The sequence below is a fragment of the Podarcis tiliguerta genome (assembly GCF_965153285.1).
Source record: "Podarcis tiliguerta genome assembly, chromosome: 4".
NCBI classification, from domain to species: Eukaryota; Metazoa; Chordata; class Lepidosauria; order Squamata; family Lacertidae; genus Podarcis; species Podarcis tiliguerta.
Window position 1 is genome coordinate 98015618 of NC_139537.1, and position 27970 is coordinate 98043587.

Consider the following 27970-nt stretch of genomic DNA (forward strand, 5'->3'; position numbering starts at 1 on the left):
TTAATCCTTTAGGTCAAATTGTGTCCTGGTTTATACTCTCTGCATTAACTGTGCAGATTTCGAACTCTGTCAAATTTGGCCTTGCGTCAGTTGCCTAGGCAACCATCACAGATAATGTAGAAACAAACTGCGTATGGCAATTTACACCGTTCTGCTATTTGCAACGAGTAAAACTGTGTCAAAAATATGGCTGTGTGTGTGTGTTTTTAAAAGTACTGGTGTTTAAGCAGTCAGAATAATAGCTAGAAAGGGATTAGGTCTTCATTCTTCACGCATAGGAGAAAGAACTGCAGAACATTGGGAGTATTTTTCTCCCTTCCACGTTATGATAATTCCCTTTTGTGAACGGGTAAAAAAAAAAAATGTGTTGTGCCCCCAGCAACCTCTTCAGCTTCATGCACACAAATATAATGACACTTGGAAATGATCTTTGCCATGTTTTCAATTTCTATTGTTCCTCTTTCAATGATTGTCCTTCCTCTTCTTCCTTTGTGAGACAACATTATGTGGGTTTTGTCAAAGCACAATGTTCCTTTGTGTTGAAAACAGGTATATTACGGTCCTCATTAAAACAAATTAAACTGTCAGCCACGAGTGTATATCTAATTATTTAATTTGCCAGCATTTTTCAAAAGAGTTCTAGCGCCTGGAAAATTATTTCTTAAGTCTTAGTGGATGCAGACGAAGCAGTGAGCCTGTGACTGCTCAAAAGAAAAGGTTCAGGAGAAGGGAAATTTATTATATCTCCCTGGTCCCTCAGCATTTGATATAATGAAAAGGCTTGGTTTAAGACAAGGCTGGAAAAGTTTAAGACTATTTTAGAGTGGTTTTACACAGTTTAATCTATCACTTTGCAGATGATCATGCAAAACAGTCAGCTGCATGCGCTGTGTATGGGATGGGTGAAGATTACTTTCACTGGACCTGCCCATTCATCATGGTCAACCTATGGATGTTAGATTTCCCATTTGCTCAAGGGGCTACAGATGATCTTTCCATGAACATCAGGAAAGAGTTAGTTTATATGTAAATGTCTGGTTACAGGGCTGCCAGCCAGCTTGCATTGTACAGGTTCATTTCAGTAATGTAATGTATGTAATTGAACTCTGAAAAGCCAGGTTCCTCTGTATTGCCAGTTTCTGCCTTGATCAACTCCACAAGCTGGCCCCACCCAGTTTTTGAATATAGATGCATGGGCCCTATCTACACATTGATTTCATTCAGATGAACCACTAAACCAGGGGTCAGCAACCTTTTTCAGACATGGGCCGGCCCACTGTCCCTCAGACGATGTGGCGGGCCAGACTATATATTTTTTGGGGGAGGGGGGAATGAACAAATTCCTGTGCCCCACAAATAACCCAGAGATGAATTTTAAATAAAGGGACACATTCTACTCATGTAAAAACACGCTGATTCCTGGACCGTCTGCAGGCTGGATGGAGAATGGGCCGCATCTGCCTATCCCTGCACCAAACCATAGTTGTTTGCTGTGGGAATGATCCTTGATAACCTTTGGGCTAACACACACACACTTGCCTTTTTTCTGCAGTTACAACTAACACTGGTTAGTTTAAACTATTGAGTAAACTAGTCATTGACACAAGCCAAGATTAATCCTTGGCTACTGCCAGACTGCTCCTTGCAGCCGTGCTAGAGAAGGAGAGAGGAGAGGGAGCACTCCAGCACAAGGCATGAACATACTTGAAATGTACCATTAAACCAGGGCTGGGGAACCCTGGCCTGAGGTTGTTGGACTCCAAATCCCACCAGCCCCAGTCAGTATGGCCAATAGTTGGGGATTATAGCAGTTATAGTCCAACAACATCTGGTGGTCCATAGGGTCCCCATCTCTTCACCTAAGTGTGGTTCGGCATTATGCCTGAAATGAAATATTATGTCACAATTGGACCCATGCATTTGAAGGAGGAAGGAGCAATTGGGCATGCACAGTCCAGCTCACCCATTATACGTCGGTTATACAGTTTAAGAGACTTATAATAGCTCTTGTATTGTTTAAAAATATAGTAATATAGTCTGGATCTTTTCTGTTGTATATACCGTCTGATAGGTTAAAACATGGGTAGGCAAACTAAGGCCGGGGACCAGATCCGGCCCAATCGCCTTCTAAATCTGGCCTGCAGACGGTCCAGGAATCTGTGTGTTTTTAGAGTAGAATGTGTCCTTTTATTTAAAATGCATCTCTGGGTTATTTGTGGGGCCTGCCTGGTGTTTTTACATGAGTAGAATGTGTGCTTTTATTTATAATGCATCTCTGGGTTATTTGTGGGGCATAGGAATTCGTTCATTCCCCCCCCCCAAAAAAAAAATATAGTCCGGCCCCCCACATGGCCTGAGGGACAGTGGACCAGTCCTTTGCTGAAAAAGTTTGCTGACCCCTGGGTTAAAACAAGTATAAAGGCAAATATGCCCCACAATCTTTCAGTAATAATAGGTGCATGCTAATATAAACATATGTCAAGAGTGATTATATTTCTCAATCCTTTGAAATTTTGTGTTTCTGGGTACAATATGAAAAAGTACCCTGCCTTGCATGCTACTACAGTTACAAAGCATTTTCTTTTAAATGCAAATTGTTCCCCATTACATTATTTTCTGTAGCTTGTTTCCTTCTGATGCGCCACGTGTTTATTTTTAAACAGATTGCTACATATGTTAACAATTACGGCGACACTGTGAATAACAATGCAAAAAAATAAATCCCAAAACACCAAATCAAATCTCTACAAGAAATAATTCAGAAGAAGTCTCTAAATTAGTATCAGAAATGTACAGCTAGATGATGGTGAATAAACATTGTAATCTGGAATACAATGTGAAAGGCAGAAACAAATCCTTTTGGTCTCTTCAAATAGCAAATAGCTCCATTCACATCAATGCAAGCAGGATTAGCAGAGGTGGGGCAGAGATGGGAGGGCAGGCAGCCTTTCCTCCTCAGTATTAACAGACCACAGTGTGTGACAAGTCATTGGGAAGAGGGAATTCAAAGGCAAATATGCTACTTAGATATGTAAGAGCAGACAACCATTTCCCCTGGGGTTGATGATTCAGTCTGCTTGTGGTTAGGCCTTAGAAATGGGTCAGGGAGCTTGGCTCTTTGTGGGAAACCTGCAAAGTAGTTTGGTGAGGGGTAGAGAAGAAGTGGGAAAGAGGGAGTGTTTAATCCTTTACCCATTCACCACCATATCTTTATTTAGAAAAGTATTTGTACGCTGCCATTCACAAACAACAGGGCTGTGTACGATAACCTAAAACCATTTGAAATTAATATCAAACAGTCCTAAAAAATGACTGGCTAGTCTTTCCCCTCCTCTGTTACCCCAGAAGGACTTTCAAAGGCATATTTTCTCTGTCATGGAGGAAAGCGGTTGAGAGGTGGGGGTTGGAAGGGAAAGTAAGAGCTGGAAGATGGATTAAACACAATGGCGTGCAGTCAGTGGACATGGGGGACTAGGCTAGTCCCCTAAATGTTCCCATTCGACTTTGGGAAGGAGGCAGGAGGGCTCCAGCATCTTGTCGAAGTCCTGGCTCCTTCTTCACAAAGCCTGGGAAGCTTCTGCCCTGCCTAGAGAGGGAGGCACGATGCTTACATGTGCGACATCAGCCTCCCCATCACCCTCACAAGCTGGCACCTGTGGCACTAACTGTTTCCTTATGGAAAATTTCATTGCACATGACTGGTTAAGCACTGCTACTGTTTCATTGCTGCAAATATTGCCAGCCAGACACACCACTGTGATTCAACTGCAACGCAAGTATTCAGACACTGAATGTGCAGGCCTATATTTCTGTCCCAGATCTTTGTCATGCAGCTGCTCATATGAAACAACTATGGTCCACAGATGTGGATGTCTGTTGCCATCCAGTTGCTTCCAGGCAGTTTGGTGGAATCGGATGAACATCACCAAGGACTGCTCTGTACTTAAATTCACTCTGGTACAAGTTCAAAAGCACTGCATTCACTTTTATATTTGGTATGATTCAGGGTCCATGAAAAGAGCTAGCTAACAACAAGATAGGAGTCTTTATTACAGTTATTATTTAAGAGACAGGAAGAGGAAACATTGACAAATTTTAATAAATAAATAAAGTTTTACTTCAAAACCAACCGAACAAAATTCATCTCCTCCTTATAAGGAACCATATATGATCTGTGTTTGCAACAATTTCCTTCACATCAAGGCTATCTACCTGTACAAATAACCTCTGTAGTCACATCACAAAAAGTGATATTGCCCACAAGTCTTTTCTGTAGAGAGGCCACCTCTGTATAGAATGAAGATAATGGCAAGTAAAGAACAAAAAAGTGCATCAATGATGTATGAAGATGAAGAGAGTCTTATCATTTTGTTTCATAATATGTTGTGGGTCTTTCCTCTGTGTGTTGCAGCCTATTGAATCAATCTTTCCTATGGAGCAGGTTTTTGCACTGTGTTCCAGGGAACCTTGTCCTTGGTCTTATCTGGGGTTCCTCAGATGGTCAGTATGGGGTATACCAATCAAAACCTATCATAGAGAGACACACAAATGACACACACACACACACACACACACACATACACACACATCCCCGATCCAATGATAATCATCCATATCATGGACAGAGGCAATTCCTACCAATTCTGTCACATCTATACACAGTGGTGACACTTCTCAATTACAGTCTACATACATAGTTAAAGTTACCTCGGGATTCAATGCAATAAAAGTTAGTTCTCCTGCAAATTTATAGTAGTCTCTTGGCAAACACACTTGTTGAAAGGATTTCCCAAGCATGGAAAGTTTGAAAACTACTGCTTTGGAGAATACTTCACATCCAAAAAGTTTCAGAGATAACACTTTTTCCCCAAGATAGAAGTAGCCTTCATGAGTGACTGCAGTAGGAGAGTAATGTGTATTTTTACTTCTAAGTTGCAATGATTTATATTGTCAGGGAACTGCCATCGGCAGCACAAGAGGTGCCAAGGCTCTCTGAAGTAGAGAGAGACGTAACACCTGAAGAGGGAACCAGTAGGGGGCGAACAGGAATGTCAAGGGAAGGGGAGGCGGAGGAATGGCTCAGAGATGCTTCCAGCGAAAACAGTGGGGATGTCTCAGGTCCTCCTATAGGGACACCCGTTCCTCGCCGGAAACTGTCACGCAGAGAGTCCAGAAGACGTGTTTCCGTTAAGGAGCTTTTATGTTGGAAACGTTTCCGAAAGCAACCACTTTCGGATTCTGCTAGCGACTGACGCAGCCATGCTGGAGGGGCTCCGTCACAGGCAGAGGTTTGAGAAACTGTTCAAACTCTGAGGGATTTGCAGTTTACACACAAGCAGCTCTTCATCCCATCACAGCAATCCGAAAGTCACCGACAGCTAGCTTGTGCCAGGGAGAGGCATCATGAGCGAACCAGCCGGAACTGGAGGGGCAGCTGGAGGAGGTCCAAGCCTGGAAGAAAGGTACAGGGCGTTGGAGATCCAGCTTGCCTTGCAGACGGCGAGGCTGGAAGAGAGGAGGGCTCAGGATGCAGAAAGGGGGAAGGAGAAAGCCACCCCACTCAACAGAAAGATGCCAGGATTGGTGCAGAAATTTGGGGGGAACCCCAGAAACTATCATGCCTTTAGGACAGAGATGCAATACGCTCTCAATCTGCAATTTGATGACTTCCCTGATGAGGAATCACGAGTGGCTTTTGTAATTAGCCATCTCGAATCAGGGGCGAAGGACTGGGTTAGACCCTTGATGGCAGCAAATAATGAGATCCTAAAGGACACAAGGAAGTTTTTTCGTGCCATGGACCTGATGTTTTCCAGCGACATTGAGCAGGGAGGGGTGCGAAGGCAGTTAATGGCTTGCAGACAGGGAAACAGGACTGTCCGTGAGTACTGGACTGAGTTCACTATGCTGATTCATAGATTGGGGTGGGACTTGTCTTCTGAGCCCATTCAGATGCTTTTCGAAGGTCTGTCTTCGTCCTTGAAAGATGAACTTTCCCGGACCCCCAAAGCGGAGTCTATGGACCAGCTGACTAAAGCCGCGCTGGCCATAGGGGCGCGCCAGGAAGCGAGGGCTTTGGAGAAGCGGGAGGGGAAAGGAGAACGTTGGAGGGAGCTCCGCATTCCAGACATTCCAGAGCAGCCTTTCCCGCCGGCAGAGCCGATGGAAGTGGGAACAGCGCGTGCGCGCGCAGTTTCAAACATCGGTGAAGGGCGGAAGAAGGAGGGAAAGGGCGGGAAGAAATGTTATCTCTGCCAACAGCCAGGACACTTTGCCAGAGTCTGTCCACGGAGAAAGGAATGGCAAGGCATGGCAGGAGCTGTTGGGGGAGAGGAGGAGGAAAGCACGGAGCAAGTAAAAGCCAACGCCTGGCTGCCGTCGGGGCACAGCAGCCAGGCTCAAAAGCAGTGAGAGTGCCCGCACCAGAACCTCCCAGACCTGCTCTAGTGATAGAGGTGTTGCTAGAGCTGCCAAACGGACATCCTCTACAGATCAAGGCCCTTCTGGATTCAGGCAGCTCCTGTAATTTCATGAGTAAGGAGTTCGCAGCTGAGCACCAGATACAAACCCTCCCCTTAAGTAAACCCCTGCAGGTAACCACGATTGACGGCAGAGAGTTGCTGGGAGGAGAAGTGAACCAACAGACAGTCCCCATGACAATGAGGGTGGCAAGGCACACAGAGCGGATAGCGTTTAATGTGGCCACCCTGGGAGGAGCTCCCATAATTTTGGGGATGAGCTGGCTGGCACTACACGATCCTCTAGTGGGCTGGCACCAGAGGGTGGTCTCCTTTGGGTCAGCGCATTGCCTAGAACACTGCAAGCAGGGAAAGGATCCAGGGGGAGCCAAACTCACCCTAGCTGGGATGGAGGTAATGAAGCAAGGGGAGGTGCCTCCGCAATATGCAGATCTGAGCAACGTATTTAGCGAAAGGGAAGCGGACAAACTGCCGCCGCATAGACCCTTTGACTGTCAGATCAACCTACTCCCTGGGGCTCAACTCCCAGTGGGCAAGCTGTACGCCATGTCAGACAGGGAGATGCAGGAGCTGAGGGAGTTCATTGACAAAAACCTGAAGAGGGGTTTCATCAGAGAGTCCCGAGCGGTGGGGGGCAGCCCAGTGTTTTTTGTGGACAAAAAAAACACAGATAAGCCGAGGCTTGTAGTAGACTTCAGATCCCTAAATGCCGTGTCGGAACCCCTGGCTTTTCCTATGCCCCGAATTGATGACATTCTGACCAGGGTAAGGAAGGGGAAGATTTTTACAAAACTGGACCTGCGGGGGGCGTACAATCTGATACGGATAAGGAAGGGGGATGAATGGAAGACCACCATGTTCACCCCTTTGGGAGCATTTGAATACCTCGTAATGCCCTTCGGTCTCCAAGCCGGCTCCGCATGTTTTCAAAGTTTTATCAACCACGTCTTGGGACCTTTGCTCTACAAGAATTGTGTGGCCTTTTTGGATGACGTGTTGGTGTATTCGGAAGATGAAGAGCAGCATGTGAGAGACGTGAGAGAAGTGTTGGGCCGGCTGCAAGCCAATCAGCTGTGGGTGAAACTGGAGAAGTGCCAGTTTCATGCCAAGGAGGTGGAATTCCTGGGGTACCGCTTGTCAGACAAAGGATTGGCCATGGATCCAGGCAAGGTCCAGGCGGTGCTGGAATGGAAGACACCGAAGACCAAGAAGGATGTGCAAAGGTTCCTGGGGTTTGGGAACTTTTATCGGAAGTTCATCAAGAATTTTGCACACTTGACAGCGCCCATCACCGACTGCCTCAGTAGCAAGAAGAAATTTGTTTGGACGGCGGAGGCGGAGAGAGCTTTTGAAGAACTGAAAAGGGCTTTCGCTTCGGAAGAACAACTTCTGCATGTGGACCTACAGAAGCCCATGAGAGTGGAGACAGACGCGTCAGACAGAGCGGTGGGGGCGGTGCTTCTTCAGCCGGGAAGAAATACGTCGGAGTGGAGACCGTGTGCCTTTTTCTCGAGGAAGCTGAATAAGTCCGAGCGGAACTACACGGTGTATGACAGGGAACTACTCGCCATTCACGAAGCGTTCCGGAGGTGGAGACATTTATTGATTGGGGCACAACACAAGGTGCAAGTGTGCACCGACCACAAGAATTTGGAGTATTGGAGAACAGCTCGAGTACTCAACCAACGACAAGTGAGATGGGCACAGGAATTTTCCAAATTCCACTTCGAGATTTGTTATGTACCAGGCCCAGAGAACGTCAGGGCGGACGCTCTCTCACGCAAACCAGAGTACTTGGAGGGGGAGGGGGCAATCGAAGAAAGACATGTCATTCCTGAGGACCGCTGGGTGTGTGGGGCGGCGCTGGTGGGGAGACGAGAACTGGTAGAAGAAACGGAAAATGACGAATATGCCCAAAATAAGCTCAGAGGTCTCAGGGGAGAGGGTGAGAGCCCGGAGGGTTTTGAAGAAAGAAATGGGGCATTGTATTACAAAGGGGCACTGTATATACCAGAAGGTGAATTGAGAGGGAGGGTACTCAAGCAGTTGCATGATAGTCCCACGGCGGGACATTTTGGACAACACAAGACCATGTGGATGGTCACCAGGGAATTTTGGTGGCCCAAGGTGAGGGAAGATGTAAAGGAGTATGTAAGAGGGTGTGACCAATGCCAGAGGGCCAAGGGGGAAAGAAGGGCGCCGGCAGGGTTATTAGAACCACTACCCACGCCAGAACGGCCTTGGGAGGCGGTATCAATAGATTTTATGACGGATCTGCCCAAATCCAAAGGGAAAACGGCCATCATGGTAGTAGTGGACCTGTTGATTAAGATGTGCCACTTTGTAGCATGTTCACATGCAGTCACAGCGGAAGAAACAGCGAAGTTGTTTGTAGAACACATCTTCCGGCTGCATGGCGCCCCCTTGAGGGTTATCTCAGACCGCGGGAAACAATTTACTTCCAGGTTCTGGAGGAAGCTCATGAGCTTGCTGCACGTGGAAGTCAATTTCTCGACGGCCCGGCACCCTGAAACCAACGGGCAGGCGGAAAGAGCAAATAGCATCCTCCAACAATATCTGAGGTGTTATGTCAATGACAGAGAGAATGATTGGGTCGAAAAGCTGGCGCTGGCAGAATTTGCCTACAACAATGCGGAGCATGTATCCACTGGGATGAGCCCCTTTTTGGCCAATTACGGGTGTCACCCCAGGGCATTCCCGGGGGAGGGAGGCGAGAGATGGAGCGTCCCAGCGGCCGAACATTTTGTAGAAGAGATGGAAGCGATCCATCGTCAGCTTCAGCTCAACTTAGAAAGGGCCAAGGCACAATATAAGAAGCAGGCAGACAAGAACAGGAGGGAAGGTGAAACAGTAAGGGTGGGGGATCAGGTGTGGTTGTCCACCCAAGGGTTGCCGTTCAAAGGGGGTTGTAAGAAATTAAGACCCAAGAGATTGGGACCCTTTGAGGTCATTCAGCAGGTCAACCCAGTGGCTTTCAAACTCCGGTTACCCAACCACATGAAATTGCACCCAGTGTTCCACAGGTCGTTACTGTCACCGTACAAGGGGGGAGGTGAAGGGGAGTACAACAGGGGACCAGTCTTGGAAGAGAGGGAGAGCAGCAACCATGTAGCGGAAATCCTCGATTCCAGGTGGAAGGGCAATCAGGTGGAGTATTTAGTGGCGTGGGAAGGGGAACCGGAGTCGGAAAACACTTGGGTGACAGCAGAGGAGGTCAATGACGAGGTTTTAACAGAAACGTTCCACCAAAGATTCCCGAGGAAACCACAGCCGGCAGCAAGGTTTAGGAGGGAGTATTTCGGCACCACAGACGAGGAAGAGGAACTGGAAGGATTCGCGGAGTCGGAGTTGGAAGAAGGAACGGACTCAGACGACGAGGAGTACCGAGAGACTAGGAACCGCAACAAGTGGAGAAAGGTGTTTGAAACTTCAGACGATGAGGAAGGTTCTTTCCGGGGTTTTGCCTCCTCCCAACCCGAAGGGGAGGAGACGGGAGGGGGTGAAGGGGGCCCGGGAGGGGAGGTGGATGTCAGGGAACTGCCATCGGCAGCACAAGAGGTGCCAAGGCTCTCTGAAGTAGAGAGAGACGTAACACCTGAAGAGGGAACCAGTAGGGGGCGAACAGGAATGTCAAGGGAAGGGGAGGCGGAGGAATGGCTCAGAGATGCTTCCAGCGAAAACAGTGGGGATGTCTCAGGTCCTCCTATAGGGACACCCGTTCCTCGCCGGAAACTGTCACGCAGAGAGTCCAGAAGACGTGTTTCCGTTAAGGAGCTTTTATGTTGGAAACGTTTCCGAAAGCAACCACTTTCGGATTCTGCTAGCGACTGACGCAGCCATGCTGGAGGGGCTCCGTCACAGGCAGAGGTTTGACAAACTGTTCAAACTCTGAGGGATTTGCAGTTTACACACAAGCAGCTCTTCATCCCATCACATATATACATTTTTTTTCTTGGAGAAGGACTGCATGGAGTATCAGTGCAATTTCTGTTACAGAGGGATATAAGGAATAGTAATAGCTTGTTTACTCCCAAATAGGCTTCCTTGATTCCCACATATGGGATTTTAATAAAATAATTGTGCTTTGGGATTCAAGTCACTTTGAAATTACCAAGTTGTCTGCATTTTTAATTCAAGTGCACCTTTATAAAGTCTGTTCCTATAGCTTAACTCCAGCTCAACAGCTGAAGAGCCACAGCTATCATAGAGCTAAAGGGAACAATCTGTCCATAAATTTCCTATTGTAGAAGCACCTTGGAAATGACTGGGACTTGGGAGAGCTTCTCACTAGATTGGGACAATGGTGTTTTTTTCTACTTGGATACTGCTCCACAGAAAGGATGTACACAATCTCCTTTATTTCCACAGTTAATTGTGCCTATACACCCAATCTGAATAATATATTTGGAACTCTTATCTGCAAAATGAGGTTTTCGCAGTGCAGTTCCAAATAATTGTTGCTATTCACATTATTATCTAGAGAGTGTTTAATTGCACATCATGTTCTCTATCGAAAAGAATGGTGACACCATGATGTCCTTCTGTATGCACAGTTAGCTCAATTGTGCAACAGTTTGCACGTAGTTATCTGAAATACACGGCATCCCTGGCATCCCTAGGCATTATATTAAATATTACAGTGGTATACAAATGTTACCCACAAAGAGATGCTTTTCCAACTTGCTTAGATATTACAACTACAACTGTGGACTGGTTTTGTAAGCTATAAATCCAAATCTAGTGACAGATTTTTAATAGCATAATCAGAGGGATCCTGCAACAGAATGGGGATCCCTGGTGTTTTTCTTTATTTTCTTTCATTGTGGATGAAGAAGGGAACCAAAGCATCTCCCATCGCAGAGCAAACGTATCAAGGGATTTGAGAGAAGCAACTAAATTGAATGTGTCCTCTCTTGTCGCTGTCGGAACATCTGTTCTTAATGGAGGGTGGGACTGCAATATCACCATCCATCTGGTTAAAAACAACAACACCATAGATGGCAGATTTTAGTCACCATCCTTTGCCATAATGATATATTAATCTTTGCACCACTTCCTCTGTATTTTCTGATGTCACAGTACATAGCTTTACCCAAAGAATCAGGAAGCAGTACCCAGGAACAGCATTGCAGATGATGTTAAATTTCAAGGCTAATCTGAGAGTTCTTACACGGGTAAAGCATGGAAGACATTTTGTGGGGCACTTAAAACATTTTGATAAGGCTTGTAAAATTCCTCAGGGATGGTGGGTGTCCACCACCTCTTGTGGAAGTCCATTCCACTGCCAAACAGCTCTTATTGTCAGAATTTCCCCCCGAATATTTAGTCAGGATTTCTTTTTTTGTAACGTGAAGCCATTGGTTCGAGTCCTACCCTACAGAGCAGGAGAAAACAAGCTTGCTCCCTCCTGCATGTGACAGCCCTTAAGATATTTGAAGATGACTATCCTATCTCCTCTTTTCCAGGCTAAACATACCGAACTCCTTCAAGCGCTCCTTGTAAGGCTTAGTTTCCAGACCCTTGGGGTTTATTGTGGGGGTTTTTTTGCAGAAGGAAAAATTGTTCTTTTTCATACATGTCTTGCTTCTTTTTCCCTTTCTTTCACTGCATTTCTCCCAAGAAATTTGATGTTATAATTTGAGTGTGAGATTTCAGCCAGTCTGAGGTAATAGATGCTCATAAATAGGATGGAGGTGAATGTGTTCTTGCTGATTTAAAATGCACAGTAAGTGCAATGTCCCTTTCCTGCTTATCTCAGAAAGATTTTATCAAAATCTAAGTAGTGTAATTGCAACTGAGAGAACAATGCATGGTGGCTAAACAGAAGAAAGCAGAGACCCCCCCCCCCCAATTAAGATTTGAGCTCTAAAACCCTTGGGCCTGTGCGCAGCAACTGAAAACTAGGTAGAAATTCATCTATTGGGTATTTTGAAAATCTACAGGGAAAATAGGACTTAGAATTTGGATCACAGAGTATCAGTCCAGGTTTCTTTCCATTTCTGTTTACTTTAACAGAATTTTTGCCTTGGTATAAGCAGGGCTTTTTTTCCAGCCGGAACTTGCTGGAACTCAGTTCTGGCACCTCTCAGGTGAGCACCATTTCCATTATAAAGAAACAAGAGGGGCATTCATGATGAGTTCTGGCACTTCTTTTTCTAGAAAAATAGCACTGGGTATAATCCCACTACAGATGTAAAAATGCACTTCTAAATTGCTTTAGCAGCACTGTCCTGCTACAGAAAAGGTGGGAAAACCTCAGGGTCAAGGCTGAACATGAGAACGCACTTCTCACTTTCCTCACCCCCTTGATTTGTGAGAATGCCTCTGGCTTGCCTGGATTGGGGGGGGGGAAATACATATTTGTGTATGTGTGTGTAGGAAACACTGGCTTTGCATGGCTTGAATGCAGCTTTCAGGACAAAGTTCCATCTCTTTTGCCTTTAATCTAAGTGCCATCTCCACTCCTAGCCCCTTTCATATTGGCACATGGTCCCTGCACAGTCGCCCATGAAGGAACGAGGCTCTCTGGATGAAAAGGTTCCCCACTGTTCACTTACTAGAGAGGAAAGACATTGCTCAGAATTCATTTGTATTCTGAAATGTTCTCATATGGGCCTTGCATTGCTTTAGCAGCAACAAGAAAGACTGTAGCTTGTCACTGAAATAAAACAGGGAGCACCACCACCCAAAACTAAGTGGCATGAAAAGATCTTGGACATTTCCCAAATATAAAACTTAGGTTGCCTGAAAATAATAAGTTCTTGGAAGTTTGGTGTCCTTTGAATTCTGATATAGAACACTTGGCTGAATCCAGACCATTGTGATTCAAGTCCCTAGTTTTAGATTAGTGTAAACACACATTTGGACCAAAAATCAAGAAGGGGAGCTCTTGGCCCATGGGCAAGATCCAGCCCTGGGGTGGATTCCCATCTGGCTCGCGATGCCTCTTTTCCTTGGGCTCACCCCTGCTCCTCATTTTCCATACTTCCTGTGGAATGACCTCTCTTTCTTTGCAGCCAGCGTAGAAACGCAGCAACCAAATCTGGTTTGGGGCCTGGCTTGGGACTAAGACCAAAGCTGCGGTCCTTATCTGGAAAAAAGACTCATTTGTTTTTCCCAATGGAGCTTTAGGTCAAATCTAATGGAAGCAAAAGGTTTAAGCCTCCCTATACCCCACATTCAGGTACCCATGCCATGGTGCAAGCTTGGGTGATGGTTTATTGGTAGGTGGTGTTAGTGACTGGGTGTGGGTGGAAGACAGTTTGGGCTCTGCCCCCCCCCCCACTGGCACTTAGCTCCTGACACATTACTGCCAAGGGAAAGGAAGAGTGTGAAATATATTTTCCCCTGGATGAAGGATAGTACTGAATATTTAATAAATATGTTGTGGAATCATGCACTTTAGGCTTATTAGTATTTTTTTTTTCTGTTAAAAGTTTGATACTTGCAATGACTGCATAGTCCAAAGCTGTTCCTTCCTCCAAGACACTTGATCTTGATTTCTGAGTTTTAAAAATTCCTCAAAAGTTTATACAAAAAAGAACAAAAAGAAGCAGCTGAATTCTTGTGCAAATGATGTCACTGTTTTTTTCCATGTTTTGCACCATTCACTCACTTTTGCTAATCTTGAGGAGTCACAAGGAGCTGAAGTGCTGCCTGTTGCCCTGGAAATGTTAACTCTTTTGGCTGTGGATGTACCAGGCAGGACTTTTTTCAGCTGGAACTCAGTTCTGGCACTTCTTAGGTGGGCACCATTGTCATTATAAGAGAACATGGTGAGTTTTGGCACATCTTTTTCTAGAAGAAATAGCACTGGTACTGGGTATTGCCCATACAGCGTACCCTTACACCCACAAGGACTAGATGCATGCCTTTAAATAAAAGAATGCTTTGATTCTGAAGAAGTGTGCTGTCCTGACCTTAACCAAAAATCCTGGAGTCAGGCAGTGAGGCAGGCCAGAGCAGAAGTACTTTGGAGAGCTCTAGGAAAGTAATTTGCTCTGATCCCTGTTTTGGGTCACTGGTCCAAAGGCCTCAGGCCCACAGCTTAGGATCTGGTTGAGGCTTGGCCTTGGAGATGAGGCCTGAGTCTGTGGCCAGCATCTCTGCCTTTGATGTCACTGGCTGATCTAGCTAGTCTTGCCTCTTCTGGCTGGGACTCAGCAACTGCTCAGAGTGAGAAGAAGAAGAAGAGTTTGGACTTGATACCCCGCCTTTCACTCCCCTTAAGGAGTCTCAAAGCGGCTAACCATCTCCTTTCCCTTCCTCCCCCACAACAAACACTCTGTGAGGTGAGTGAGGCTGAGAGACTTCAGAGAAGTGTGACTGGCCCAAGGTCACCCAGCAGCTGCATGTGGAGGAGCGGGGAAGCGAACCCGGTTCCCCAGATTACGAGTCCACCGCTCTTAACCACTACACCATGTACTACAGTCATGACATGGATTCCACAGCTACATTCTGTAATGGGTGAAGAAGCTCTTTAGGCCTGAGTGCTAGATTCAGACATGGCCAACCTGAGGGCCACACCCCAATGATGGGTGGGGCAAAAGCAATATTCTCTTGGGGCAGGGCAGGCCAATCCTTTTTTTGCTTTGGTCTTTCCTGGCAAAGTGGAAGCAACAATATCTGCTTTCAAACTGCTCAGAGACTTCAAATTGTTTCTCCTCCACACTGCACCACAAGGCCAGCACACGTGTAGCCAGCTGTGACCTTCTCCAAAGGCAATTCCTGGTATCCCCAGGCATCCTTTGTCTCTGTATTTGCCACTGGAACTGCACCAACTGTCTTTTTGCAGGGGCTCCAACTTCCTTTTAACCGCAGTGTGTGACACGCTTGTAACTTTACCGTGTCGGACACCTTATGACATCAAGTGGTTGACAGGTAGGCATAGTTTGCCTAAAATGGTTGGCCAAATGGAGAGGTCGAGACTTAATCAAGCCTGCAGCTATTTCAATGAGCAAAAATGTTAAGTTATGCTTCAGCTGACTTTGAACTCTGAATTGCCAGCTCTGGTCACTAGGCCATTTTTTCTAGGTCTTGCTCCTTCTATAAGAACAATATGTCACTCCCACCTTGGTTTAGGCAAGAAAGAAATATGTATTTGGAGTTCTGAATCAACACGCTTTCTAAGCAATCCTATTTTGTTGGCTTCAGAATTGTGTCACTGGACATTTTCAATCACCATGAATCAATTTCAGTGGGGGAGGGAGGGAGGGGGGAGGTTGGAGGCTACAGTATTTTATCTAGGTAATATTATTCAGACTTTTACACCCAGAGGCATCTTATTTCTTTTAATGGGAATTTTGGTACTTAAGAGAGTAATGACAGATATACAGCTGCTGAGATTGAAGGCCTCTGTCTTTCAGCAAGGCACTGGAGCTACAGATTTCTGCACAGCATCCAGACAGCGTGCAACAATACTTGGCTGCAAACAAGGAACCGTTTCACAATTTCTCACCTGAGCTAAGTGAGGCTGTAGGCTTACCTTCGCTGTTTGGCACTTTTTGTATGTTGCATGGGACGAGAGAATGAAATTTGGACACAGTGCTACATTTTCATGTTCATCTACCTGCTCATCCCCCACAACCATTTTCAAGAAAACAGAAAACGTGGCCATGTGATGTCTTCACCAGAAAATAGCATGTATTGTCCTGTTTGTTTGCTTGGATTATTTTGCCCAAATTCTGATCATTCTGAGGTGAAACTGCAATCAATAACTTGAATTTTATGCAGTGCATTAAGAGACAACCCCCCTGCCCTGCAAAGCAGTTAGTTCAGTGTTTCTGTCGTGACATTTGATGTCCTCTGCCACTACTTGTTATGTGACATAAGGACTGAAAGACTCCACAACAGAGGGATGTGCATGTATGCAGTGAGAGAAGGACACAGAAGACGTCAGAGCAGCAGCTTCTCCTTTCTGCTCCTTCTCAGCCCTGTCACCTGCTTTTCTTCTCTTTGCCCTGCAGGGCATGCCTAGGATCCTGCTTATTATTGCAGAAAGGAGATGTGGATAAGTAAGAAACCACAGCTGTCTTCTCTCCTACTTCCTTGTGGAATTTAAAGCTGCAGTCGTATGGCATGGGCCAGCGGGACCTGGCAGCGTTACTCACAACAGCCCCAGCAGGACCATTATTAAGAAGGGCCATTATCAAACTAGTGTCATCTTTAGTCTCTGAACCCTTCACTCTCCTTCTAAAAACAAAAACAAAAACTTCTAGGTGTGGAACAGTAAGCGTTAGGTTCTCTCTCTTGTGATTCTGCACAAATCTTTCTCCTATGTGTGCCACTTCAGTGCAAGGTGGTAAGCCCAGGACAGTGACTCATAAATTTGCAATGGGCATCCTGTCTGTCTCATAAGTACTCTGCTGTTCCTCTGCATCAGGTGTGGTTGGATAATTCAGTCCCATGTGATGCAGATAGACACCAGAATTATTCACCCTTAGAGGAGGTTTCCTGCTGTGCCTGAGTGCTTTTGACTCACGCAAGCCTTTGATTATTGGATGAATTTATCTCTCTTAACAGCGTACTTCCTCTTGTGGCACATTAAGGTGCCTTGGTGCACAATGTGGGAAAAACTGAGGGATGTCGAGGTGGTTTGTTGTTGTTTTTTAATGCTGCTCTGTGTTTCTAATCTGTTTCATTTGTTTTAATTATGTTTTTAATTGACTGTCATGTGGGGTTTTTTGTTTTCTGTTTTAATCTGCTCTTATTTTTATGGAGTTTTATTGTGATGTATTGTTAGCTGCCATGGACATTTTTAATGAAAAGTTGGGATATATAAGTGTAACAAACAAACAAAACAAAACAATGTTAGTCTTGATAATATTTACCAAATGCTTTTTAACACCCTGCTTCCATTCTAAGGTAGCAGGAGGACCACAAGGGCAGAGGGTTTATCATTCCACTTTCCTTCCTTAGTTCTGCTCAGCAGGGATATCTATTACCAGGGTGGGGGTGGGAAGAGAGACTCTACCTTTTAAGAAAAACCCGACCGGATAACATTTTGAAGCTTTCCATTTTCTGGGTTTGATAGGCATTCTAGTTAAGCAGAGACGGGAAGGTGAATACCATTGATCACACTATGAAACTACAGCAGGTGCTCTTTCTTTGTTCTTTTGGCTTCATAACACTGTGACTGCCTCTGTCTTAATAGGCTGATTTGCATTGCAAAGCAAGGGACTCCCTGACTTCAGCTTTCTGAATTTGCTTACTGGCCTGTGCAAACACATTCCAGCAACTAGAGAATCTTATATTTACAGCAGAAAAAGTGAAGCATAACCTGAGTAATTGATCTCTTCCTATTAAACAGGTCGCTATCTGTGTAAATTGTAGCAATGTGCTCTGCATTTCTAATACAGGGAATTGTTGATGTGGATTTACACATGAAAATATTTTTTTCTATTTATACTCTAGCCTTCTCCAGTCCAGCAGTCAGAACTGGACACATTATTCAAGGCTGTAGCTGAATTATTGGTTTCTATTGGGCCATTATTTAGGTTGCTCATTGCAATTTGTCTATTCTCTTTGACTTCTAACACATTCTACAACACTGAGCTGAAATTTTTGAGGAGCCAGTTATTCTTACGAATTGTTCACATTCTGTTTCCTGACCGATCAAACCTAATTTAGATTTTGACCTATAAGGAAGGATTTTTAACAGTCTGGTGTTTTGTTTTGTTTTTAAGTCTTGTTATCAATATTTGAGTTGTGTGAATACTACCAATTCATTCATACACAGGTATTGTTAACATGCATATATTCATACATGTGAAATGATATACATGCATTATTCAGTACTTCAGATTTCTGTTCTGAACAAAGAGGGAATGGAAAACGGTGAAATATTTTTCACCTGTCCTATCCTAGAGGTTCACTGAACTCTGATATATTCCCCTCTAGTGTTATTTTCAGGAGAATTAAGCTTTGTGAGATGAGCCGGGCTGAGATACAGTGCCTTGGCCAAGGTTCCACAGTAAAAATTGTAACTAAGCAAGTATTTAAATTAGAATTTCTCTTGTGAACAAATCCCACCAATTCTTGAAACAAAATTTTAAAAAATCCTTCCAGTAGCACCTTAGAGACCAACTAAAATCTCATACCAATAACAAACTTAGTTGGTCTCTAAGGTGCTACTGGAAGGATGTTTTTTATTTTGTTTGGACTACGGCAGAACAACACGGCTACCTACCTGTAACTCACCAATTCTGTTGGTGTTATATTGGTGAAATCAGTCCAGGCAAGAGCAGGTCTAGGTAATTGGCCCATATAGCCTATACAGTATTATAGGTTTTTAAATGACAGCAATTATATTTTTATCAGCAATGTCAATAGGACTGCTGCACACTACAGTTATAGGATCGCTCACAAACTGCGCACGGCAATAAAGGTTAAGTCAAAATAGGGCATGTGTGTGTTTCAGTCCCTCTCTTCCTTTGACAATGTCTTTCACCAATTTGGGGTTGGGCTGTGAAAGAGGATTAAACCTTTGCCTATTTAGAAAGGCAGTGTGAAACATTGTCTCCACTTTCATTTGACTTTGTGTCAAAATCACACAGCCAATAATATTATCTCAGCACGATCCCTGATTGGCAGGGATCATTTAAGGAAGGAACTTTTTTATCATTTCAGGGGGAAACCAATTTTTAATAATGTCTTGAAAGTGGCAGATCAGATAAAGCAGAAGTTGGGATAAGGCCACCAATATCACACACAAATCACAAGCAAGACTTTTGTCTTCTTGTTGATGTAATGAAGCTCTTCATAGCCTTCGAAATTTGCTATGGGTGAAAATTAACCAGTTATAGGACAAAATAGCTATCTCGGGGGGGGGGGTTGTTTCAGCAAAAGATTTTTGAAGGTAGGCTTGAGGAATGAGTCATTCCTTCACTGACTCATACAAACAGCTTTGTCTTTCCATATAGCAGAATTATTTGCAAATAAGTTATCTTTGTTATGTTATTATCGGTGCTTACATACCAAGGATGCTAATAAACTTTTTGAAAAGATAAGTGAATTGCACATTGGCCTCTGTGTGTATTTCTCTTGAACAAACTGGGGGCAGCACTGGAAGTTGAAGCAAGTGCTAGCATTAGGAGGTAAATGAAGGGGCAAGCACAGAAAATATCTTGCCGGTGGAATGAAACATATGTATAGGTTCTGTGTATAGTGAGATACGACTGTAAATCTTGGGCTTATGGTCCCTTCTTCAACATGCACATACCATTTAAAGTGGACCTCCATTTTTGTGAGGGCCGCTCCCATCCATGAATAGCTGGCACACTCAGACTGTGTGCGAACCTGTGGGCAGCGGTGGAGCAAGCCAATCAGGCGCCTGGAGCGGCACGCGTTCCCTGTGCCCAGGGGTGGGGCCAGCCACCCTGGGGCAAGGCGAGCCGGAGCAGGATGCTCTGTGGGGCCTCCAAGGTGTCTGCCTGCCTCCTCCCACTCAGCTGCCCTATAGCTGAGGGGGAGGCGGCAGACGGAATGAATGGTGCAGCGTGGAGCCTGCGGGTGCCCAAGCCACCATGTCACTCCCAAGAGAGACACATGGCTCAGGCGGGCTGCAGCCCCCCCCCCCCAGTGAGTGCCGCCCAGCATTTTGTCATCCCCCTCAGTGGTGACATTTGGGGTGGCCCGCCCCCACCGCCCCCCCTTCCTCTGCCCCTGCCTGTTGGTGGGAGGGCTCTTCATGCCATGATTCAGTTTTGGGTGAACTATCCTATATTTGCTGTCTGCTACTATGCCTCACACAACACCAGAACATTGCCAGGTGAGGCCGTAACGTAGTGATGGAGCACTTGCTTTGCATGCAGAAGGTCCCAGGTTTGATCCGCAGCATCTCTGTGTGGAACTGCAAAAGACTCCAGAGAGCCATTCTAGTTAGTGCAGACAATGCTGAGGCAGGATGGGCCATTGGCCTGCAAAGGCATAAGGCAGTTTGCTCTGTTTTCCTAGCACCCAACTTGCCCTGCTGGATCATGCCAAAGATCTATCTAGCTCCATATCCTGTTTCTAAGGGTGACTAGCTAGATGCTTCCAGTGAGGCCACAAGTGGAGTATGAAGGCAACATTGTCTGTCCTTTGGCAATGCATACACCAGCTATGAACATGTAGCTCTCAAGGCTAATAGCCATTTATTGCTTTGAGAGAAAAATCTAAAGTCCAGCAATGGAAGGCAGGGAAATGCATTGTCAGAAATAATAGCCAAGCTTCTCTGGTATGAAATTTCTTCACTGCACTTTATAGCATCTAGTGTAAAATATGAGAAAACCACTTTTACTGAGTTCCCCTCTGTGGTGTCAGTCATAAACTTTACTCTGGGATCACCCCAAACATCTGGTGATTTCTCATTGCTTGTACATGTATTACCAGTGAATTATACTTTGTTTGTGAAATGCCCTCCCCACAGGAGTACGGCTAATATCAACATTGCAATCATTCTGGCATCAGGTCAAGACGTATTTATTTGACCAAGCATTTTAACATTTTAACTAGTGATTGCCTTAGCCTATTCTGTTGGTTTTGGATGCTTCTTTGATGGTGTCATGATATCTGTCAGGGAACTGCCATCGGAGCAGGAGGAGGTGAGAGGGCTCTCGGACGATGGTGGAGAGGGTACCAGTAGGAGGAGTGATATCCCATACACTGGGGAAGGAAATCAGCGTAACACCAGTGGAGAAGGGGAGGAGATAGAGGAAGCGGAGAGTTGGCTCCAAGACTCTTCGCAGGAGACAAGCGGAGAGGGGACAAGTGCTCCGTTACCCACACCCACAGCGCGCAAAAAGCTTGCGCGCAGGCAACGGGGGAGGAGACTGGGCGTGAAGCAGCTTTTATGTTGGAAGCGATTTAAGAAACGCCCATTGACGGATTCTGCCAGCGACTGAGGCAGCCACGAGATAGAGGCTGCTCTGTCAGAAAGGGTTCAACCATGCAAGACAGCCACGAGTAAAGGCAATTTACGCACAAGCAATCCCTAGAACCATTACAATACCATTCCATTTTACTGCATCATTTGGCGTGACTGGTTTTATTTTCTGTTTCTGTATACTGCTCTGGCCTAAGTGTCGCAGAAGGGTGGGCTACACGTAACTAAAATGGCATATCTCTCGCTCTGTAGCCATGGGCTGGCTTTTCATAGAGTCACATGTTGTAGGTTGCAGTTGGGTATTCCTTTAAATGACCAGCGTTGTTGGGAATTGCTTGAGCAGTGAGGCCCAAGAATCTGATTTCTTCCTTGTGAACTCTGACTCAGCTTCTGCCGTTGCAATTCCCTTTCCTAATAGCCATAGTTGTTGTGGTAGCGCTGTTAACCGTCACACTTGACACCATTGTGTCACTGCTGTTAAAGAAGTCCCCTGGCTGTTCAATTCTTACTGGAAAGAACACCAGATTAGACTTCTCTGCAACATACTTCTGCTGGAATTGCTGCCAGCTGACAAAACCTCTCAGCTATTCCCAGAAATTAGAAAATGCAGCAGCTCCGCAATGGGCCCTGCCATTAATTTTTATAAGTTATCCAACAGTTTGCCTCTCTATGCCTCTTTCCATCTTCCTCTCACCTCTCATATTTAGGTTTATGGTTTAATCCAGTTTTAGCAAGTTCGTCTATTGATTCCTTTTTTTTAAAAAAAGTATATATGTGACTCCCTATAAAAGATGCTGCTTAAAATATGTATATGCAAGGGTTGTAATTTTAGACTAGACTAGTTGCAGCACATAGTTCACTAAATCTCTGAGGATATAAAGTGAAGAGCTATAAAAAAGTGCACTGAGTTAGATTTAGGAGCCCTCAAAATATGTAATTTAGGATCTTTGTGCTCTTTTAGACTTCAGTTATTCATTCCAAGACACATCATAAATGCTTCTGTAACTAGCACACTTTAAGGTCATTTGAAGTCAAGTTCCAATAAATGGACATATTTCATAAATAGGTTTGTTTTGGATTGGTTGCCAAGGCTCCCTATTGTACATGATTTTTTTCTCAGGTTGTGCAACGATTGAAGCCTTATGATTGTATTGCTGGAGAATTGACAGGATGGTTGCAATACCATCAAGTCAATGATGTTTATAAAGAGGACAAAAAATTAGGGTTTGAAGACAAAAAATCGAAATTTCAAATAGACATTATAGAAAGTAAGTCTAAACTACTTTCAAAAATGTATAATCTCCTATTAGAATGGAATACAAAAGACGAACTTATAAAAGAGGCTATGATAAAATGGGCTATTGATTTAGGACACAACATAGACTATGATGTATGGGCCAAACTCTGGAATGAGAATATAAAATTCACCGCTTGTTCTGCCTTAAAAGAGAATGTTATGAAGATGGTCTATCGTTGGTATCTTACTCCCACCAAATTGGCAAAAATGTACAGAACTAGTAGTAAAACTTGCTGGAAATGCAAGGAAAAGGATGGTGACTTCTTTCATATGAGGTGGTCATGTAATAAATTAAAAGAGTTCAGGGAATCGATTTATAACGAGTTAAAAAAGATGTTTAAGTATAGCTTTCCCCAAAAGCCGGAAGAATTCTTGCTAGGTTTGGTGGGAGAAGATATTGAGAAGACTGATCAAAGATTATATTTGTACGCAACAATAGCAGCTAGAGTTCTGATAGCTCAAAAGTGGAAGCGACAGGAGATGCCGACAATAGGAGAATGGCAGATAAGGCTGGTTGAATACGCTGAGATGGCTAAATTGACACACATAATTCGCAATCAGGAGGAGACAAAGTACGAAAAAGAATGGTGTAAATTTTTTATCTATATAAGTGAGAACTGTACAAATTTGAAAACTTTGGCAGGATTGAAGTAAATCTTATGTCATGTTGTAATATCTAATCAAAGAAACTGTGAACTATGGAATAGAATAGGAAAACTAATGGAAGGGAAGGACGGAAGTCAACAGCTCTACGGAGCATAAAGTAGGATATATGTAATAAGATTTGATGTTTTACTGGTGTTGGTGGGTGTTGGTAGGTGATCTTAAATCTCAATAAAAATTATTATTTTTTTAAAAAAAAGGTTGTGCGACGATGGGTATTTCCCAAGTAAACATCTCAGTTAGGATAGTTAATGTGTACCAGTTAACTCTGAAACCTCTACTGCTAATAAGTGTTATGATTATTGTATACAGCCATACCTCCAGTTGCGAACGTGATCTGTGCAGGAGGGACGTTCGCAACCCGCAGCGTTCATAACTTGAAGTGCTGGGTCTGCGCATGCGTGTGACGTGATTTGGCACTTCTGCGCAAGCGCCTGATGTCATTTTGCGCTTCTCCGCGTGCACGAGCGCCGAAACCCAGAAGTAACCTACAGTGGTGCCTTGCAAGTCGAAATTAATTCGTTCTGCGAGTTTTTTCGTCTTGTGAATTTTTTCATCTTGCAAAGCACCACTGTGTATTGACGGTTTCCCATAGGAATGCATTGGCGGTTTTTTTAAAAAGGCGCAAGACGTTTCGTCTTGCGAAGCAAGCCCATAGGGAAATCCGTCTTGTGAAGCAACTCAGAAAATGAAAAACTCTTTCGTCTTGCGAGTTTTTCGTCTTCCAAGGCATTCATCTTGTGAGGTACCACTGTATTCGGGTACTTCCGGATTTGGTGCGGTCCGCAACCCGAAAACGCGCAACCCGCAGTGTTTGTAACCCGAGGTATGACTGTATTAGTATATAAGCAGACAATCAGCCTTGTGTGGTTCTCCAGCAAGGGGCAGATCAGATAAGCCTCAGTGCGTATGAGCAAGCAAAGTTGTCCTTGTCCCTCTGGCTGCCATTGGCTTAGCTACTCAGGTGCCATCAAGGAGCAGGGCAATACATGCGGGATGATCCTGGTCTACTTTTTGTAAAAGCATTTCTCTTAAAAATAGGTAAGTGAGGCTGCCCTTTAAAATGGTTCAAAAACTGCAGCAGATCCAAAGTAAGGCAGTAGGAATATTCCTGAGAACTGCTAGATATTATAGATTGTACCAGTAGTTATCTGCACTGACTTTCAGTTCCTCAATGGGCCCTGTTCAAATTTATGGTATTAACCTTTACAGCTTAAAACAGCTTAAGGCCAGACTTTGGGAAGGATTGCCTCCTTCTGTGTACAGTATATGTGCCCAGTCCTTAAGACTGGAACCAAATGCCCTTCTCCAGAAGTTTGCCAAATGACCTAGCTGAGGTGCCAGCTATTGGAAGGCACAGGACGGGACAGTCTTCTTGTGCTCAAAAGCTGCTTGGGGTTTCCCACAAACATCCGTTTGGCCCCTGTGAGAACAGGATGCTGGAACTGACTGGCCTGATCCAGCAGCTGCTTCTTCTGTTCTTATGAGGTGAGGCCCTTGGTCACTGGAGAGAAGGCCTTTTCAGTGGTGGCACCCCGGATATGGAGTGCTCTCCCCAAACAGGCTTTCCTGGAACTTGCATCTCTCTCTTTTATTTTCTGAGATTTTTTTTTAGTTATTTACTTTTCCATGTTATTTGCTCTCTGTCAGGATTCAAAGAATGCATGAAGGCGCAAACTGGAACTGGAATCTCGGTCTCCCATGTGGCTGTATATATGAGTGGTGAGTGATCAGAAGAAGAAAAATACTGTGCAGCTGTGGCCTGGGGCTTCATGTTTTGCGCCTGCCCCCTGAAACCTAGTGCCAGCCCTGTCACTAAGGTTTATACCTTAGTTTATACCTTAGCTTCCCACTCCTAAATGGAGGTGCTCTAGAGAGTTCACAAATAAACAAAGAAGTAAATAAACAGAAGAATTAATAAGTAAGAATAATATTTGAAATTATATTAAAAACATCCAATAAAAATCAGTAAAGAATCTAGGCCTCTAAAGCCATACACAAACTGAGGTAGCCTGACAAATATATTTGTTGTTCTTACATCTTTTTTTTTCCTGCATCTGGCTTGCTTGCCTTATCTGACTCAAGAGCCCACAAATTAGATCTGCAAATGTGTGCAGCCACAGAGACTTGTCTTGGGGTCATGCCGCATGTCATTAATGATTTTTCTTCACCCCATACCCTTCCTTCCTTGCTGTTAATGTATTTGCTGACAGCTGTGGTTAGTGGCATGACGCAGAACCATCCCTTGAGCTGAGTCCTGGGAGCGTGTGCATTATTGTGGTACTCAGCTGGATGGAATGCATTGCTCCAGGTCAGTCCTTCTGGAAAGGCAGCCACTTAGAAGAAACTAACTCACTTCTGTGCAATATGCGAAAGCTCTGAATTTTGTGCTGCTACATTGCATGTGTGTGTGTGTGTGTGTGTGTGTGTGTGTTTTAAGGTGAATGTTATACAGCAGAAGCACAGGAGATTCCACTGTTTAATGTGAAATACTTTTAGCTTCAGGTAGTAGTCATGTTGGAAAATGTGAATGGTTTTGCACCAAGAGAGATCACCAGTGGGCTCCAACATTATGAGACACTGAATGGTCTCCCTGAAATGGAAAATGGAAAATGACTATAAGTTAGTAAAGTGCCTATCACTGAAATAGGCAGGAAAATGTGTGAAAATATGCATTCCTTCCCCCTGCCCCCGCGATTGAAACTAAATGGTAGTTTTTTTCCAGGGACTTCGGAATATTCTCTATCTCTCTCTCTGTGTCTGTGACTTTCTTGAGATTGTATTGCATGTGTTATTTTTTAAAAAGGTCTGGAACTGAGAAGCAGATCTTTGAAAAAGGGGTGCAGGGTGAAAAATTAGCTCCTGCAGATGCCTCATCCCTTCAACAATCCAAATGAAAGCTGTGGACTTTGAAGCGATACTTTAAAAAAAAAAAAGTTAGCCATTCCAAACCTGTAAGCAACTTCCCTTGCTGCACATGTTCAAAGGAGTCACCTTTTAATGTTTCACCTGTTCCAAAATCTCACGTTAGAAAGAACAGAAGGTTCCTGTATAGGCAGATTTTGTTTAAGAAATGGGGAAGCACCATGAAATCTCAAGGGGGTGGCTCCCACATGCATTCATATACAGCACTAGATTGCTCTGCACTTTGGATGAAAGTCAACTGAATGTATGAATGCCCTCAATTGAAATCTACAATGTGTGATGTGAAATTGAAGTTCTTATATATGCTGTACTGAGTCATCCATACATGTAAGATATCCCTCATATCACTGCAAAATAAATGGGAATGAGGACCAGGATATCAAGAGAAGCAATGCATGTTTCTGCTCTCAGCATGAATTCAAGGAGACACCTGAATTTGAGATCTGAGAAAATCTCTTCATCCCCTGCTACAGCCATTAAAGGGGGACGGCATTAGTTTCATGTTTAATGCTCCCTGCGCAGAACTTTTGACAGTTACGGTATATTTTAGATGACAGCAAGCGTAAGTAGCATTAATGTAACTTTAGATCATCCATGACTTCTTCACTATTAATTTGTTGCATTTGATGCTGTTCAAATCACAGGTTGGTTAATTGATCAGTCATTTTCATTACTGTGATCTAAGAGATACTGTCAGGCTGGTAGATGTGGACTGCAGAGCAAGTCTGAAAAGGTTGTGTCAGTTGCGTTCACCTAAGCTAGGCATGTGTAATGCACTCCTTGAACGTCACAGCTCATCTTCCGTGCAGCAATACAGGCTCTCTAGAATAACAGTTTAGATAGGATCAAAGCTGCGTCCCATACTCCTGCTGATGTGGCTATATGGTGGTGTGCTGAATTTTCAATTACATTAAAAAATGTACAACACTTACTCTTGCCATCTGTTTGAAAAGCAAAGAGAAAGCAGAGGAGGAGGAACTGTTAACAAACTGTAAACAATAAAGAGATGAAGCAGTGAGCTCATAGATGAGAGAAAAATTTAGGAATAATAATAATATTAATGGGGAATGAGGACCCACACAGGGCTGGCCCATTCATGAGGCAAGGTGAGGCTACTGCCTTGGGTGGCAGGATCCACAGGGGCCACAGATCTTTCATTTCTCCTACCCTCATTCTTGATGTAGATATTCCCTGGTGGGGAGAGGAGTGTCATTTTGTGAATCGCCTCAGGTGCCAGAATGTCTGGGGCTGGCCCAGGACTCAAGACAGGGTATTCTTGGTGGCAGCACCCTTCTTATGGACCTCCCAGGGGAAATCAGGCAGTCTCTCTCTTTAGCTCCTTCCAAAAGCTTTTTATACATCTAGGCTTTGGGAGGCTTTGAAGGAAGGCTTTGCACTATTGCCTTTTAGTGTGGTTAAAATTATGTTTAAATTGTTTTTGCTATGCTTAGAAGCATTGCTCAGTGTCCCATATGACAACCAATTTAGTGGTATAGAAATCAATGTATAAAATAAATAAACAAATTTGTATGTACAGTAGTTCTTCTTGTAACCTACTCTGGGCTCCCTTTGGAGAAGCAGAGCCAGTTCTAAATAACAAATAAATAAATCTCAAATTATCATAAACTTGAAGGTGGTTTTTGCCTTATTCCCTGTAGGTTGCTGGGATTGTGGCAGAATCACACCTGGTACTCCAGGTTGTGGCTTATGTATCGCAGCCAA

The 27970-nt window shown here is 44.3% G+C and overlaps 1 protein-coding gene across 10 annotated transcripts in view; it reads left to right on the forward strand.

Moving 5' to 3' along the window:
* The window catches only part of PCDH9 (protocadherin 9), a 746233-nt gene that overhangs the window by 606286 nt on the left and 111977 nt on the right, over positions 1-27970 (forward strand). For 5 of the 10 annotated variants that reach the window (XM_083435788.1, XM_083435784.1, XM_083435791.1 and 2 more), the window contains one exon: positions 24974-25045. The exons of the other annotated variants lie outside the window; for them this stretch is intronic. In XM_083435788.1, the coding sequence (XP_083291914.1) occupies positions 24974-25045 (72 nt within the window). The remainder of the gene's footprint in view (positions 1-24973; positions 25046-27970) is intronic. 10 annotated transcript variants of the gene reach the window in all.